A 19,125-nucleotide genomic window follows, 5' to 3' on the forward strand; every position below is an offset into this window, starting at 1 on the left:
TGATCAGTGCTGGCTACAAAGGCAGAGCCTGGAATGGCAGCAGTACCCAAGTGCACAGTATCAGCTTGAGCCAGACACTGGACAGATGTCTCTGCTGAGCAGGTTCCACTGCGGCTGGAGGAGATTGGGAGACCGCAGTGGAATGGGTCAAGATTCCCCCTGTGCAGCAGCAGGAACTCGACACCTAACACTAGTAGAACCGTTTTATATTTCGGGTCGTTTCAGATGTGGCGAATTCGGCATTCAGGACCTGAAATTACGTCACGGCTTGCTGTGATTGGTCGCGTCGCGGTCACATGGGCGACACGCAACCAATCACAAGCCGTGACATAATTTTAAAAATGGGCGCGTTTCCTGCCTCCCGTGACGTCACGGCTTGTGATTGGTCGCGTCGCCCATGTGACCGCGACGCGACCAATCACAAGCCGGAACGTAATTTTAAAATCCTGAATGCCTAGAATTAGGCAGTCAGGATCTGAAAATTACGTCACGGCTGGCTGTGATTGGTCGCGTCGCGGTCACATGGGCGGCACGCAACCAATCACAAGCCATGACATAATTTTAAAAATGGGCGCGTTTCCTGCCTCCCGTGACGTCACGGCTTGTGATTGGTCACGTCGCCCATGTGACCGCGACGCGACCAATCACAAGCCGGAACGTAATTTTAAAATCCTGAATGCCTAGAATTAGGCAGTCAGGACCTGAAAATTACATCACGGCTTGCTGTGATTGGTCGCGTCGCGGTCACATGGGCGGCACGCAACCAATCACAAGCCGTGATGTAATTTTAAAAATGGGCGCGTTTCCTGCCTCCCATGACGTCACGGCTTGTGATTGGTCGCATCGCCCATGTGACCGCGATGCGACCAATCACAAGCCGGAACGTAATTTTAAAATCCTGAATGCCTAGAATTAGGCAGTCAGGACCTGAAAATTACGTCACGGCTTGCTGTGATTGGTCGCGTCGCGGTCACATGGGCGGCACGCAACCAATCACAAGCCGTGACGTAATTTTAAAAATGGGCGCGTTTCCTGCCTCCAGTGACGTCACGGCTTGTGATTGGTCGCGTCGCCCATGTGACCGCGATGCGACCAATCACAAGCCGGAACATAATTTTAAAATCCTGAATGCCTAGAGTTAGGCAGTCAGGACCTGAAAATTACGTCACGGCTTGCTGTGATTGGTCGCGTCGCGGTCACATGGGCGGCACACGACCAATCAGAAGCCGTGACGTCACGGAAGGAAGTAAACGCGCGCATTTTAAGCAAAGAACGCTGCCGGTTCCCTCGGTGAGGTCCAGGCTGCGTCGGAGAGGTGAGTATAGCAATATTTTTTATTTTAATTCTTTATTTTACACATTAATATGGATCCCAGGGCCTGAAGGAGAGTTTCCTCTCCTTCAGACCCTGGGAACCATCAGGAATACCGTCCGATACTTGAGTCCCATTGACTTGTATTGGTATCGAGTATCGGTATCGGATTAGATCCGATACTTTGCCGGTATCGGCCGATACTTTCCGATACCGATACTTTCAAGTATCGGACGGTATCGCTCAACACTAGTCATGACAGTAACTAGGGATTATTTTTGGAGTCGGGCTTATATTTCAAGCATACTCAAAAATTCCTGTAAATCCTAGGGCTTAATTTCAGGGTAGGAATTATTTTCGGGGAAACACAGTACCTTCCCCAAGAGGTGCCCATATGCCCGGAAGTGCATGTCACACAGTCCTTTACCCTACACATTGTTCCATTGATATCTTCACATGTTACATCTAATTATGATGTGTGGACTTTGTATAGACATGTAATATATTTCCATTTTTTTGTCCATATCCTGTAGGATCGTTACTGACAGCATTGCTTATCATGGGCACATTCTTGTAACTGTATTCATTCTATAACATAAAGTGCTTTATAATTAACAGCATTGCTCAGACTATAACGGATTATTTTACAGTAAGAAACAGAGTGGGTGATAACTAAATTACGACAGCACAACACTGAGAAAAAAGGTTGTTAGCGAGGTTACAATCGCTGACCTCCACATAATAGTGCCTCCAATATGCATTGTGTTATATCTAAACTGAAATGCCCTCTGGTGTCCTTCATATTGACAAAATATATCTTGCAGCGAGTCCAATTTGTTCTTCTATCACCTCATCCACACTTGTTTTTGTTTGTTACTCCCCTGGGAAATCTGCTATGCAGTCCTGTCAGGGCACAGCTCACACATCCATTTGCTGCTAAACAAAATAAAATACCCATCTGTTATTTTCATGACAGTATCAATTTTTATTGTATGAGCTTCATTCTTAGGCATGCACTACGTATGATATAATGTCAATGGGGGCTAGCTCATGTGCAACAAATTATGATGACTGGTAAGTAGGTGACTGTTACTGGTATTTATGGAAATGTTCTGTTCCAACAGTCTGTAGAGTTTAAAAGGGCAAACATGACATCTTTAATCTCCACTTTGAAGGGGTTTGCCCATTCCACAGGATATGCTATAAATGCGTGTAGCACAGGTCCCATTTGTCACTGATGATTCCTAGTGGCTAATTCCTTGCTGTTTTTCTAGATGGCATTTTTGATTGAAGTCTATAGGAATATTTAAATAGTGAAGCAAGTAGTGCTTGGTTCTTTATGCATTATCAGTAAACCTCAAGAAAGTGGGCAGCAGTAGGGTCCATCTAGCTCTCTGTATTTAAATCCATAGCATTGGTCACAGCTCTTCATATCTAGTCCCGCTATGGTCACAAGTCGCACCTCTCAGCTAACTTAGTGTCAGGTCATCATGCAACTAGACAATGCTGTACTTATACACCGGCACAATAACATTGTGTCAGTGTCAGAATGTGCATAAGGTCAATTCCACACCTTCTTTGCACACTTTTTTTGTTTTAGCAAAATGTGGGACAGCAGCAACTGATACATCACAAGTTCACATGTGTGACGCAGCACCCCAGCATGTTAGCAAAAGGGGATGGACGTGTTCCACATGTTACTCCTTGTAGCAACAAGTTTATTGTTGTAATATTTTATATGATGCAATGTAGACTAAAATGTGTAATGTGAATTGTGCTATGTGCAGTTGTATGAAAAGTAGAAAGGTAGCACTCACCATTTCCTTTTTGGTTAAAAAGTCCTTTAGTTCAACTCATATGGACATCCGTAATAGCAGTAACAGTGTGTGATGGGAGAGATGCGTGGAGACTGGTGGACAACAGCTCAGGTGGCGCATCTACAGGACCAATCCGTATAATACGTTTCCTAATCAGTTGTTTCTGGCAACTATCAGAAGTTATAACACTGGTGCCTATGTATTCCCTACTTTTACATTCTTGAATTGTGCTATGCATTAGTGAAGTTAATATGTTTGTTGTAGTGATGTAACGCATAAGAATATTTGCCTGTTTAATGTTTATATTGTTAGTGAAGAAGCTGTATTCTTCCAAGCAACAGATAGTTGACAGGGACAGCAAGAGTTAACGTCTGTGACTAGCCCGGAGTAGGAGGGGCAGAGTTGCAGGGAAAGTGACAATTCCCTGTTAAGGTACCTTCACACTCAGCAACTTTACAAGGAGAATGACAACGATCCATGACGTTGCAGCGTCCTGGATAGCGATCTCGTTGTGTTTGATACGCAGCAGTGATCTGGATCCCGCTGTGATATCGCTGGTCGGAGCTAGAAGTCCAGAACTTTATTTCGTTGCTGATGACCCGCTGTTATCGCTGGATCGGCGTGTGTGACGCCCATCCAGCGATGTGTTCACTTGTAACCAGGGTAAATATCGGGTTACTAAGCGCAGGGCCGCGCTTAGTAACCCGATATTTACCCTGGTTACCATTGTAAAAGTTAAAAAAAAAACACTACATGCTCACATTCTGATGGCGCGCTGCTGCCGAGAGCTTCCCTGCACTGAATGTGTCAGCGCCGGTCGTAAAGCAGAGCACAGCGGTGACGTCACCGCTGTTACTGCTGGCGCTGACACATTCAGTGCAGGGAAGCTCTCGGCGGCAGCATGCCATCAGAATGTGAGTATATAGAAATAAATATGACACAAAAATATGGTAATTACAGCAATCTAAGATATAAGCAGTAAATCCACATTGATATACCATGTAACTAATAATAGGACTATGGAGCCTATCACCAAATACCACATAGATAGCACAAAAAAGATGATCAAAAGGCCATATTTAGAATAAAACCACAAAGTTTATTTAGAACCTTAAAATACAAGCATATTACCATGGTGTTATACAATGAGGGACAAAACCACACCCACTGCACACTATCACCCATACACATGCACAGCCACGGGATTTATATGGCAACAAGAGTAAAGATATTGCTCAAAAAAGTACCAGGGGGTAGATACAAACGTATTTTAAACATTGCCAATCTCATATAATAATACCACCACCCCAGGTATTTACCCGGACGATTACATCCTATCCCCGCAAAAAATGCCTAACTCGGCTCATACGCCCCATAGTATATGGCAAGTGCCCGGATAATTACCTATGCAGAGTTGCGGTGGATGTGTCGCCAATACCCGTGGTAGCGCGTACGCCCCGACACGCGTTTCGGACTCCTTTATCAAGGGGCCCCTTGTGTGTTGCGCTCACTCACGGCTGCATCAGAACATCCATGGTTACGCCGCAAACGGAAATAACCATTCCTTGTACCCTCCTCCAGCACGATCACCACCAATCAGCACAGTTTTTTTGTATATATAAAGCGGTCTTTCCCCCTGCCTAGACAGGCCTCCTGAAGAAGCGGTCTGTGAAACGCGCGTTGGGGCAGAGGGACGCCGAGGAAAGCCACGCTATACTGCTCTGGTAATATATTTTGTTTATTTGGTCTTAGTGGAGCTTTATTTGCACAATAAATGTTTCAGCAATTAGTTCATGCATTTCATCTATGCTGTCATCGCTATCATACAAAGATAGTCTAAGTATTAGACATCAGTTCATTATATTGACAGCATCTACTATGGCATTTTATTTATTTATTTAGCAATAAAGCATTAAGTACATCTAAATGCAATTTAGCTCTACTTTACAATTGTGCACATAATTATACCTCAGCGTTATAGGAAATTTGGTGGCTTTCCTATGGTGGTTTTGTCCCTCTTTTATGGAATCTGCACTTTTCTTGTGGTTCATTCATGTTGTATGTTGATACAGTTTTTAATCTTTTGGTTCAATAAATTATATTTTAATCTAACAAGCACCACCTGTTTTGGAGTTTGCTATTTAGTATGAATTCCAAAAGAAAGTGATTAATGCATTACATATTTAGTGGTACTTGTTTCCCCGGTAAAGGGACATAACACTGAGGGCAACTTTTTGTGAGTTACATGACATTTTACTGTTGTTTAAACACAGCCCACCCACATGGATTTCAGAGCCAAAGAGAGTTCTTGGCAGGCAAAAGCAAATAATATTTTTTTAAAAAGTGCAGGTTCCGGTACTACTTGTACTTCCAGGTCCAACCAAGAAGTCATTAGAAAATATAAAAATCTACTACACAAGAAGACAAAAATCTGGTGGACCAAAATCACCTTAGAAAATTACATTGCTCAGAAGATCATCCCCAGGGGATTAAGAATCAATTTATTTCCAACATTTGATTTAGATGATGAAAATCTTGTTCAGAAGTGGATTAAAGCAGCAAACACCTGTTCCTTTGAGTTCATTAACATCATTATTGAAAAAAATGCCTCTACTTTAAAAACTATAGAGACAGAAATTGAATCATTACAAAAATCTTTACAGCAGGAACTTTCAGTGGAGGCACTTCAGACCATGATCTCAAATCTGGACAAAGACATTGAAAAATGGGAGGAGACCATTAGCCTCAACAAACAAAAGAAATATAATAGGGATTTGACGGATTTTGAAACAAACAAAATTTTCCGATGGCAAATAAAAAATATGTATACTCCCAGAGAGGCATCGAGAAGTTTGTCCATTACATCCCTCTCTTCCATGAGTGAAGGAGGAGAATCTAACTACCGTGGCCCCCATACTAGGCAATTCTTTCATAAGAAATCTACTCAAAAAGACATGAACTTCAAAGGAGATGGAGTCAAGGTAATCAATCTATCTTTACATACCCTTACTGAATCTCAAATGAGAGTATTGCAGAAAGGATTAACCTTTTCACCCACATCCCCCTTGAATCCATTTGTGGCAATTAAAGACCTACATTTATTTTCTAGGAAAATAGTGCTGAAAAAACTGCACCACAAAGAGGACATGGGAAAAAATATTACAAATAGTGATGAACAGGAAGCATTGGAAGCATTGGAATCCCTGTTGGATGAAAATGAACCAGAAGTGAGTAGGTTCCCAATGCACATTATAAATAAGTCACATAAGTTTCCCCCTCTAGCTTCAGTGCCAGTGGTTGAGACCTTCACTAGAATGGTGGCGGCAGATATTGAGAGAATCAAACGAACCAAAAAATGTTCGAGGAATAACCTAACGGTAGCAGAGAGGGAAGCACTGGTGGAACTAACCATGTGGGATGATGTCGTTTTCAAAATGGCCGACAAAGGAGGCAATATAGTTATTTGGCCCAATTCACAGTATGAAACTCAGGCCAATAAGCTGTTGAACAATGTTAAAGAATATAAACAGCTTACATATAATCCCACCTCTAAATTCAAATCTGAATTGGTGGACATACTTACAGAGGCCTTTGAAAACGGCATCATCCCCAAAAAACTGGTGGAAATACATCAAAAATTAGAGCCTAGATTTGCCACTCTATATTTGGTCCCAAAGGTGCTCAAAAACCAGCTTGATCCGCTGGGTAGGCCTATCATAGCAGCTAATGAAGGATTGTGTGAAACTATATGCAATATCATCGAGCATTTTCTTCAGCCACTGGTCACACAATTACCATCTTATGTGAAAGACACCACTGCAGTCCTTGGACATCTGGAAAATATCCATTTAACAGAGAACATGGTCTTAGTGACTGCTGATGTTGAGGCTTTGTATTCCTCAATAAGGCACACTGATGGACTAAGAGCCATCAGTAGATACCTTATACACAGTAACATCAATAAGGATATGGCCAATTTGGTTCTTATTCTGCTTGAATTTGTACTTACCCATAATGTATTCACTTTCAATGGAAAGGTGTTCCTGCAATTACAAGGCACGGCTATGGGGGCGACTTGTGCCCCCTCATATGCCAATCTATTTATGGGAGCCTGGGAGTGGTCAATTTTTCAGGGGGAAAAAATTCCGGGTGTAGAACGAATTCACCATTGGGTTCGTTATATTGATGACATTATGTTCATCTGGGAGGGTCCTTCTAGTGACTTAGAAATTATGATGCAGGAACTCAATAAAAATGACCAAAATATTAAATTAACATATAAGTTTGGACATCAAATAGAGTTCTTGGACCTTTCCATTACAGCTCAATCTAACGGACATCTTTCCACCATGGTTTTTCGAAAACCAACAGCTACCAATGCACTACTCCATGCGTCATCCTCTCATCTTAAATCCACCATCAATGGAATACCAATCGGACAATTTCTTCGTGTCAAGAGAATTTGTTCTGAACATTCTGACTTTGAAATCCAATCAAAAGATTGAAAACGAAGATTTCGAGACCGAGGGTATAACAAAAAGACCATTGAAAAAGGATATAGGAGAGCCAGGGACACCGAAAGAAGCAAGTTGCTGCATAAGAATCAACTGATTCCTGCTCATGATAAGTACGACAACCAGGTAAGGTTTATCACAAATTATAGTGATGGGTGGCATGATCTAAAAACTGCCATTTTAAAACATTGGCAAATTTTGAGAACTGACACCATCCTCAACAGGATCTTACCAGAGCACCCCTCATTTGTGGCAAAAAGGGCTCCTAACTTACGTGATTTGTTAGTACACAGTACATATGATCCCAAAAGACAGGATACCAACAAGAAACGGGGCGAACGAAAAGGTTTTTTCCCTTGCGGTATGTGCAAAGGATGTGCTAATATGCAAAAAGGCCGTTCTTTCTTCAATCACGATGGCACTAGAAAATTTGAAATCAGGACCAACATTTCATGCAACACAAAAGGGGTGATCTACTATGCCCAATGCCCGTGTAAGAAAATATACATTGGCATGACTAGCCGCGAATTAAAAATAAGAGTACGGGAACACTGCCTAGATATTGAAAAGGCTAAAACAATCAAAGATGATAGTATGCTCAAAACACTTCCAAGACACTTTAAGAAATTCCATCAAAGCAATTCTAGAGCATTACAAATTAAGGGTATAGACTCCATTGATCTTGGATCCAGAGGGGGTGACCTAAGTAAGAGGCTAGCCAAAAAAGAATGCCAATGGATATACAGACTAGGCACACTGACACCACAGGGACTTAATGAGAACTCTGGGTTTGGAGCATTTTTGTAAATATAAGGTCCACAAACAAATAAGGTTGATGTTGGAAGCATTAGGTAGGGGTTTTTAATTTGTATGTCTGTATTGTTAAACATTTTATTAATAATTGTTTTTTTTATCCTAGTTGTTACACCATATTATCTATATATATAAACATTTTGGCTGATATTGGATGCTTTCGGAGGGACTTCCGTGGGTGTATGATATCATCATTGACATATAAGGTCTTCTTGGTGGAAATCGTATGTCTTCGTAGTTGAAGGACTATCATAACTCCAAGAAAGTATGAACATTTTTGCAGAGATTGAACATCTTCCATCGTGGTGGTTAAATGTGAACATCAAGTTTTCTGTGATACCATTAATTTTGGAACCAACAATGGACTTACGTTGGTGTATGATATTATCATTCACATACAAGGATTTTTTGGCTGACATCGTATACTTTCGGAGGTGAATGACTATCACAATCCCAACAAAAGTTTGAACTTTCTTTTTCAAGAATTATCGCAATATGTCTCCTGTGATATATTGTTTGTAACCAGCATTGGACAGTACATTGGTTTTCTACTTTTGCACTTTTTTCACATGGACTGGTTCCCTTTTTCCATTTTTATAATCTTTGGCACTTATTCTTATTGCACAGGTTTTAACATATTTATTTATGTCAATCTATTTATGTTATTTTATATTATTTGTTTTACATTTACAGTCTAAATGTATTTTATTGGCATAATGTAAAGTTAGGCACTGCACAGTTTTGCAGTTTCACATTTCATCTAACTTTGGCACTTTATACTCATCTATTAATTAGTTAGCTCATAGGTCACTCATTAATACTTTTAAAATAAATTTTTGGTCACCTATTTACATCATTCGGTTGACATTCATTTAGGTGTCGGTAGTATTTTCCCTTACATTACTTATTTCACCCTGGATAGGTGCGCATGCCCTTATGATGGGACCAGGTGGTGATGGGGGGCGGACCATTGCGCTGCCTCAGACCTATTCATCACACCCGATGATGGGTTTGGGACACCGCTGGTCTGCTTTCCCATCACTTTTTCCAAACCGGTCCACCATTCGCACATGCGACATTATTCTCTTTATTCCCTCTGCACCCACACTTAGGTATTCATCAACTTAGTAACTCATTCCCCACTTTCGGCATTTGCATTAGTTTCGGTATTGTATACATGGCACATATACTTTTTACACACAGTGGTCTTATAGACCTTTTGGCACGGTAATCTTGGCCACTGACTAATATTGAAGTTGGTCTTAGTAGTTTTTAAAGTACACGTATGGGTGATACGGCCTTTTTACATTGTCACAGCCGCAACTTACATGCACATCGTTTCCTCACATCACTCACTTTGGTAGCGTAGGGATATCCACAGTAACGTCAAGGATGACGTTTTTTCACGCATGCGCAATGCTCCCTTTTCAGCCTGCACAGCGTGTACTTACGGGTGCATCATAGTATCCATAGTAACGCTGCAGAAGGCATTTTTTCACGCATGCGCAACATTTTCATTAAAGCGTGTGTTGCGCTCACTCACGGCTGCATCAGAACATCCATGGTTACGCCGCAAACGGAAATAACCATTCCTGGTACCCTCCTCCAGCACGATCACCACCAATCAGCACAGTTTTTTGTATATATAAAGCGGTCTTTCCCCCTGCCTAGACACGCCTCCTGAAGAAGCGGTCTGTGAAACGCGCGTCGGGGCAGAGGGACGCCGAGGAAAGCCACGCTATACTGCTCTGGTAATATATTTTGTTTATTTGGTCTTAGTGGAGCTTTATTTGCACAATAAATGTTTCAGCAATTAGTTCATGCATTTCATCTATGCTGTCATCGCTATCATACAAAGATAGTCTAAGTATTAGACATCAGTTCATTATATTGACAGCATCTACTATGGCATTTTATTTATTTATTTAGCAATAAAGCATTAAGTACATCTAAATGCAATTTAGCTCCACTTTACAATTGTGCACATAATTATACCTCAGAGTTATAGGAAATTTGGTGGCTTTCCTATGGTGGTTTTGTCCCTCTTTTAATGGAATCTGCACTTTTCTTGTGGTTCATTCATGTTGTATGTTGATACAGTTTTTAATCTTTTGGTTCAATAAATTATATTTTAATCTAACAAGCACCACCTGTTTTGGAGTTTGCTATTTAGTATGAATTCCAAAAGAAAGTGATTAATGCATTACATATTTAGTGGTACTTGTTTCCCCGGTAAAGGGACATAACACTGAGGGCAACTTTTTGTGAGTACCATGGTAATATGCTTGTATTTTAAGGTTCTAAATAAACGTTGTGGTTTTATTCTAAATATGGCCTTTTGATCATCTTTTTTGTGCTATCAGAATGTGAGTATGTAGTGGTTTTTTTTTTCACTTTTACAATGGTAACCAGGGTAAATATTGGGTTACTAAGCGCGGCCCTGCACTTAGTAACCCGATGTTTACCCTGGTTACCTGGGTGCTGCAGGGGGACTTCGGCATCGTTGAAGACAGTTTCAACGATGCCGAAGTCGTTCCCCTGATCGTTGGACGCTGGAGAGAGCTGTCTGTGTGACAGCTCCCCAGCGATCACACAACGACTTACCAACGATCACGGCCAGGTCGTATCGCTGGTCGTGATCATTGGTAAGTCATTTAGTGTAATGGTACCTTAAGGCTCAAAGTCAGATAAGGCCTGGAGTGCATAGCAAGTGGACCTAAAGATCCAAGGTGAGAAGTTACGCATACTAGCGTGACCCTTAGTGAGAGGAGACTGAAGAAAAGGGGATGAATTTTCCCAGGCAGGTGTTCCAGAGCATCAGAGAGCTTGAAGCTTAGTTTGGCTATACTGGCACCCTAAGGGGAAAGAACCCACTGAACTGTGGGGCGAGCAAAAGAATCTTGTTAAGCAGAACTGTAAAAGTTAAAGTTGGATTGTGGTGAAGTAGTAAGAAACAGTGGAGAAAGAGAGCAATAGAGAAATAATGGAAGGAAACTGTATGGGAAGTACTTTGAGTTGAAAACAAAGCGTCCATAAGACTGCGTACCCGATTTCTCTTGTATATATTCCCTACCAAGTTCACGTGCAATAAAAAGTTTATTTTTGAATAGTAGTCTCCCTTATTGATCTGTGAAACATCTGGTCCTGGTAAACCAACAATATCAATTAAATGCGGCCTTCACGGGCTTGGCACCATCACAGCGCAAGTTCACACACCCAACCAGCACCCCCGCTTTCATGTAGCAAGCTGGGGTATGACAGACGAGTACCTTGCCCACAGCTACCACCTGGCACCACATTACATTAAATAAACCTCAAGGCAACATGCACAAAATAGAAAGGAGGACGCATAAATACATATCCACCAATGTGCACCAATGGAAAAAGTGATGGACAAATCTGGAATTATTAAAGAAGAACAACGGAAAAACCCAGACAAAAAATCCAAAATAAGGTATGAAACAACATAATTTATTATTAAAATTACAATGAACAGTGGAACGGTGGGGAAAATACCAGAACAGCACAAAACCTGGGACATAGAAAATACTAAAATATTTGTGGTAACATATAAAGTATGTATACGTAATGATGTACCGTTAATGAGAGACCATATAGAGGTGGAACACTGTGTTAAAATAATGAAAAAAATTTTTTTTATAAAATGCATGTGCATAAATATAAGTGAAGGCTGGAACAAGTACCAATATAAATATCAAATACTGATACCAGCGGATATTATGAACAGACTAAGATAAAGCCCATAATTACCAGAAAAGCAGAATAAATATAAAACACCTAGTGGCAAGTGCTAAAACAAGTAAAGGTGCTTCTGTTATAAAGTGGAACCAGCCTAAGTGTTACCTGCTATATGGTGAATATGTCCCAGGGATGTGCCGAACCCCGACGCGCGTTTCGGCGTCTGCCTTCGTCAGGGGGTGGCTACATCCAAGGAAAGCTGGGTATTTATGGAAAGAGCAGCCAATGAGAGGGGGAACGGGTGTGGAGCGACGCACGCCACCATAGGAGGTCATCGGGAAGCGCCGACCCACAAGCCCATGCAATCCCGGCGACGCGGTCAGCTGACGCGGCGCAGGGGAACATGGGAAAGGGGGCGGGGCCACCCGGGACGCAATGCCGGCGTGCGTTCCACCCGGCCCGCTGTCATTGGATGAAGAGGAACATGTGGTACAACAGGTCCTAGGGAAAATACTGAAAGAAACTAATTAAATAAATAAAGAACGGGGGAAGAAAAGAAGGACATGTGACTACGGGTACTGACTGAAAAAATGATCATAAACAGCCGCAGGGGACTGAGAGAGAATATAAGAAACCGCAAAAGAAGTTAAGAAGAAAAAAGAAGGAATAAAAATTAGATACTGAAAATTATATATAGTGATAATGGTGATAAGCAACATTAGTAATAACAATAGTGAATATATGAATACATATTATCAATATAACTAAAAATAAAAAAATGATAAAAAAGGAAAAAAGAGAACGAAAAATTATATATAAATATATATACGAATACTAATATATCAAAGGTGCTAATAGTGTATATGTAAATAAAAATATATATATATACGTGAAGAAGAATAAAATAAAAACTGTATGGGAAAAAAACGAAACCCAATATAAAATTGGGATTAAATAGTGCAAGAATACGCAAGAATAATACGATTATTAAATAGTGATATTAATTATTGTTCTTTTTTCTTTTGTTCTTTTTTTTCTCTCTTTTGCAGCCTTGTTTTTCAATCTTGACCTGCATCGACCAAGAAGATGACACAGCCAAAGGAACCTCAAGGACATGGAAAAAGATCCACGAACACAACAAACTCCAGAATGATAAACGAAGAACAAAAGGTAACTAAAATAGAAACACAAATACAATGAATACCAGAACTAAACCATAAATACATATACTATCAGTATATATAAACGTACATAAGAATATTTATATGTAAACAAAATATATTATAAAAGGACCAAACAAAGAACCGGGAAACAAAATACAAAAGCTCTCATTAAAACCATAGTTAATAGACCATATTTATTACACATAGAAATATTAAAATACAATTAAAAAAATGCTAAAACCTTGGAGTATCAGGTGAACAGGTAGCTTAATATAATTAGAACTATAAAAAGGGAACAAAACTAATATTTTCGTTCAAACCAAGAGGATACATAGTATTGAGTGTCCATATCCATCTTGTCTCAGTTTGTGCCAATTTCTGACTAATGTTACCGCCACGTAGGGATGATGTTATTCTATCAATACCTCTAATCCTGAGTAGAGATGGATCACAATTGTGAAAAGACTTAAAATGTCTCGGGATAGTCCTTAAAGTAGAGACATCCTCCACGTTTGATGCCGCCTTAATACCATTAACATGTTCGCGTACCCGAATTTTAAGTTGGCGAGAAGTAAGGCCTATATAAATTTTTTGGCATGGACATGTGGCATAATAGATTACTCTATAATAGTAATCTATTATGCCACATGTCCATGCCAAAAAATTTATATAGGCCTTACTTCTCGCCAACTTAAAATTCGGGTACGCGAACATGTTAATGGTATTAAGGCGGCATCAAACGTGGAGGATGTCTCTACTTTAAGGACTATCCCGAGACATTTTAAGTCTTTTCACAATTGTGATCCATCTCTACTCAGGATTAGAGGTATTGATAGAATAACATCATCCCTACGTGGCGGTAACATTAGTCAGAAATTGGCACAAACTGAGACAAGATGGATATGGACACTCAATACTATGTATCCTCTTGGTTTGAACGAAAATATTAGTTTTGTTCCCTTTTTATAGTTCTAATTATATTAAGCTACCTGTTCACCTGATACTCCAAGGTTTTAGCATTTTTTTAATTGTATTTTAATATTTCTATGTGTAATAAATATGGTCTATTAACTATGGTTTTAATGAGAGCTTTTGTATTTTGTTTCCCGGTTCTTTGTTTGGTCCTTTTATAATATATTTTGTTTACATATAAATATTCTTATGTACGTTTATATATACTGATAGTATATGTATTTATGGTTTAGTTCTGGTATTCATTGTATTTGTGTTTCTATTTTAGTTACCTTTTGTTCTTCGTTTATCATTCTGGAGTTTGTTGTGTTCGTGGATCTTTTTCCATGTCCTTGAGGTTCCTTTGGCTGTGTCATCTTCTTGGTCGATGCAGGTCAAGATTGAAAAACAAGGCTGCAAAAGAGAGAAAAAAAAGAACAAAAGAAAAAAGAACAATAATTAATATCACTATTTAATAATCGTATTATTCTTGCGTATTCTTGCACTATTTAATCCCAATTTTATATTGGGTTTCGTTTTTTTCCCATACAGTTTTTATTTTATTCTTCTTCACGTATATATATATATTTTTATTTACATATACACTATTAGCACCTTTGATATATTAGTATTCGTATATATATTTATATATAATTTTTCGTTCTCTTTTTTCCTTTTTTATCATTTTTTTATTTTTAGTTATATTGATAATATGTATTCATATATTCACTATTGTTATTACTAATGTTGCTTATCACCATTATCACTATATATAATTTTCAGTATCTAATTTTTATTCCTTCTTTTTTCTTCTTAACTTCTTTTGCGGTTTCTTATATTCTCTCTCAGTCCCCTGCGGCTGTTTATGATCATTTTTTCAGTCAGTACCCGTAGTCACATGTCCTTCTTTTCTTCCCCCGTTCTTTATTTATTTAATTAGTTTCTTTCAGTATTTTCCCTAGGACCTGTTGTACCACATGTTCCTCTTCATCCAATGACAGCGGGCCGGGTGGAACGCACGCCGGCATTGCGTCCCGGGTGGCCCCGCCCCCTTTCCCATGTTCCCCTGCGCCGCGTCAGCTGACCGCGTCGCCGGGATTGCATGGGCTTGTGGGTCGGCGCTTCCCGATGACCTCCTATGGTGGCGTGCGTCGCTCCACACCCGTTCCCCCTCTCATTGGCTGCTCTTTCCATAAATACCCAGCTTTCCTTGGATGTAGCCACCCCCTGACGAAGGCAGACGCCGAAACGCGCGTCGGGGTTCGGCACATCCCTGGGACATATTCACCATATAGCAGGTAACACTTAGGCTGGTTCCACTTTATAACAGAAGCACCTTTACTTGTTTTAGCACTTGCCACTAGGTGTTTTATATTTATTCTGCTTTTCTGGTAATTATGGGCTTTATCTTAGTCTGTTCATAATATCCGCTGGTATCAGTATTTGATATTTATATTGGTACTTGTTCCAGCCTTCACTTATATTTATGCACATGCATTTTATAAAAAAATTTTTTTCATTATTTTAACACAGTGTTCCACCTCTATATGGTCTCTCATTAACGGTACATCATTACGTATACATACTTTATATGTTACCACAAATATTTTAGTATTTTCTATGTCCCAGGTTTTGTGCTGTTCTGGTATTTTCCCCACCGTTCCACTGTTCATTGTAATTTTAATAATAAATTATGTTGTTTCATACCTTATTTTGGATTTTTTGTCTGGGTTTTTCCGTTGTTCTTCTACCACATTACATTAGCACGCTCAAGTTTTCAGAAAAAGAGTGGAGCTGAGCTAGAACCCACACTGTCAGAGTGCCCATATGTAAGTATGGCATTGCCAAGCCAGATAACATACAGTCAGTACTAGGGTTGAGCGACTTTCATTTTTTTAAGATCGAGTCGGGTTTTGTGAAACCCGACTTTGTCCAGAGTCGAGTCGAGTGCAGTCGGCCGATTATCGCTAAAAGTCGGGGATCGACCGAAACACGAAACCCAATGCAAGTCAATGGGGAAGCATAGTCGGCAGTGAGTGGAGGCCAGGAAAACACCTACAGTGCCCATTTTAATGCCAAAAACATCCATTCTTGTTTCTGAAGCTTGACAATCTTAATTAACTTTATAATAATAGTTGGGCATTGGAAATTGGGGGTCATTTGGCAAAAGTTGTGGGGGGTAGGGCTGGTTCAAGGTTTTAGTGGGCCCAGGAAACGTGGACTACGTCACGGCGGTGGAGCAGTGAGAGGTAAGTATGTAAAGTTTGCAAGTGCTGTGATCCTAAGCAAGCAGGGGGGGCCCACTCGTTGGCATTGGCACTGGCACAGGGCCCCTCAAAGTACAGCGGTGTGTTTGCACGGCGGGGGCGCCTCCCACCGGCAGCGACACTTTTGCGTACTCTGAGGGGCCCTGTGCCAGTGATGTCGCCAACGTGTATGCCCCCCCACCTGATAAAGGAACCTGCACTTTCATCTGCACCTTCCTCTTTGTACCTGTGTAAGGTGGTATAACATGCGGGAAGGGGAACCTTACTTTCAGCAGAGTCAGATTCTGGCTGTGTAGAGTGCAAGGGGAATGTAGTGGTCTAGGTCAATGTACCAGCAGACTCATCTAGCAGTGGCTGGGCAATGGGCAGGATGAGGAGGAAACACAGATATAGGGCCAAAGAATAAAGTAGGCTAAATGCAGTTCAAAATTGGAAACAGGACTAAACAGGCGGCATTGCTTTGTTCAGTGGAGTAGCAAACCCAGGAGCAGCAGACACTGTTTTAAAGGCCCAACCACACTAGTAGGCCAAATGCAGTTTAATATCTGCTACTATAGGCCAAAAGCCTAAAGACTGAAGCTCAGTTTTATACAGTGGAGGACAACACCAGGGAGCGGCAGACACCGTTAGTAGGCCGTAACCACCAATTTTTGTTTAAAAAAGCACTTAATGACAGCCAGAAGGTTGAAGCTCAGCTTTATACAGTTGAGGACAACACCAGGGAGCGGCAAACAGAGTTATTAGGCCCCAACCACCAATTTTTTTTAAAAAAAAGCACTTAATGAGAGCCAGAAGGTTGAAGCTCAGCTTTATTCAGTTGAGGACAACACCAGGGAGCGGCAGACACCGTTAGTAGGCCGTAACCAGAAAGTTTTTTTAAAAAACAGCACTTATTGAGAGCCAGAAGGTTGAAGCTCAGATTTATTCAGTTGAGGACAACACCAGGGAGCGGCAGACACCGTTAGTAGGCCGTAACCACCAAGTTTTAAAAAAAAAGCACTTAATGAGAGCCAGAAGGTTGAAGCTCAGATTTAGACAGTGGAGGAAAATTTGAATTAGGGACTGCAGACAGGCTTACGAAGGCCTAAAATAACAAAAAATAGGCTCAAGGCAGTTGTAAATCGGTTACATGGATACACAGGCAGCATTGTGGTCAGCGGAGGAGGAGGAGGATTGCAAGGAGGGACCGCAGACAGGCTAAAGAAGGCCTAAAATAACAAAAAATAGGCTCAAGGCAGTTGTAAATCGGTTACATGGATACACAGGCAGCATTGTGGTCAGTGGATGAGGATTGCAAGGAGGGACCGCAGACAGGCTAACAAAGGCCAAATATAACAAAAAATAGGCTCAAGGCAGTTTTAAATCGGTTACATGGATACACAGGCAGCATTATGATCAGTGGATGAGGATTGCAAGGAGGGACCGCAGACAGGCTTACGAAGGCCTAAAATAACAAAAAATAGGCTCAAGGCAGTTTTAAATCGGTTATATGGATACACAGGCAGCATTGTGGTCAGCGGAGGAGGAGGAGGATTGCAAGGAGGGACCGCAGACTGGCGTACTAGGCCTAAAATAACAAAAAATAGGCTCAAGGCAGTTTTAAATCGGTTATATGGATACACAGGCAGCATTGTGGTCAGTGGATGAGGATTGCAAGGAGGGACCGCAGACAGGCTAACGAAGGCCTAAAATAACAAAAAATAGGCTCAAGGCAGTTTTAAATCGGTTACATGGATACACAGGCAGCATTGTGGTCAGTGGATGAGGATTGCAAGGAGGGACCGCAGACAGGCTAACGAAGGCCTAAAATAACAAAAAATAGGCTCAAGGCAGTTTTAAATCGGTTACATGGATACACAGGCAGCAATGTGGTCAGTGGATGAGGATTGCAAGGAGGGACCGCAGACAGGCTAACAAAGGCCTAAAATAACAAAAAATAGGCTCAAGGCAGTTGTAAATTGGTTACATGGATACACAGGCAGCATTGTGGTCAGTGGATGAGGATTGCAAGGAGGGACCGCAGACAGGCTAACGAAGGCCTAAAATAACAAAAAATAGGCTCAAGGCAGTTTTAAATCGGTTATATGGATACACAGGCAGCATTGTGGTCAGCAGAGGAGGAGGAGGATTGCAAGGAGGGACCGCAGACAGGCTAACGAAGGCCTAAAATAACAAAAAATAGGCTCAAGGCAGTTGTAAATCGGTTACATGGATACACAGGCAGCATTGTGGTCAGTGGATGAGGATTGCAAGGAGGGACCGCAGACAGGCTTACGAAGGCCTAAAATAACAAAAAATAGGCTCAAGGCAGTTTTAAATCGGTTACATGGATACACAGGCAGCATTGTGGTCAGTGGATGAGGATTGCAAGGAGGGACCGCTGACAGGCTAACGAAGGCCTAAAACAACAAAATAGGCTCAAGGCAGTTTTAAATCGGTTATATGGATACACAGGCAGCATTGTGGTCAGTGGATGAGGATTGCAAGGAGGGACCGCAGACAGGCTTACGAAGGCCTAAAATAACAAAAAATAGGCTCAAGGCAGTTTTAAATCGGTTACATGGATACACAGGCAGCATTGTGGTCAGTG

The 19,125-nt window shown here is 41.0% G+C and overlaps 1 protein-coding gene across 1 annotated transcript; it reads left to right on the forward strand.

The window, feature by feature from the left end:
• Nucleotides 1-5,527: 5,527 nt before the first annotated feature.
• LOC143773569 (uncharacterized) lies at nt 5,528-9,440 on the forward strand. Its single transcript, XM_077260974.1, has 4 exons — nt 5,528-6,109; nt 6,238-6,355; nt 7,452-7,768; nt 8,562-9,440. Exons 1-3 carry the CDS (start codon nt 6,099-6,101, stop codon nt 7,737-7,739), a joined length of 417 nt encoding a protein of 138 aa, XP_077117089.1. The 5' UTR covers nt 5,528-6,098; the 3' UTR covers nt 7,740-7,768; nt 8,562-9,440.
• The last annotated feature ends 9,685 nt before the right edge of the window (nt 9,441-19,125 follow it).

The sequence above is a fragment of the Ranitomeya variabilis genome, chromosome 5 (genome assembly GCF_051348905.1).
Source record: "Ranitomeya variabilis isolate aRanVar5 chromosome 5, aRanVar5.hap1, whole genome shotgun sequence".
Classification (NCBI taxonomy): Eukaryota; Metazoa; Chordata; class Amphibia; order Anura; family Dendrobatidae; genus Ranitomeya; species Ranitomeya variabilis.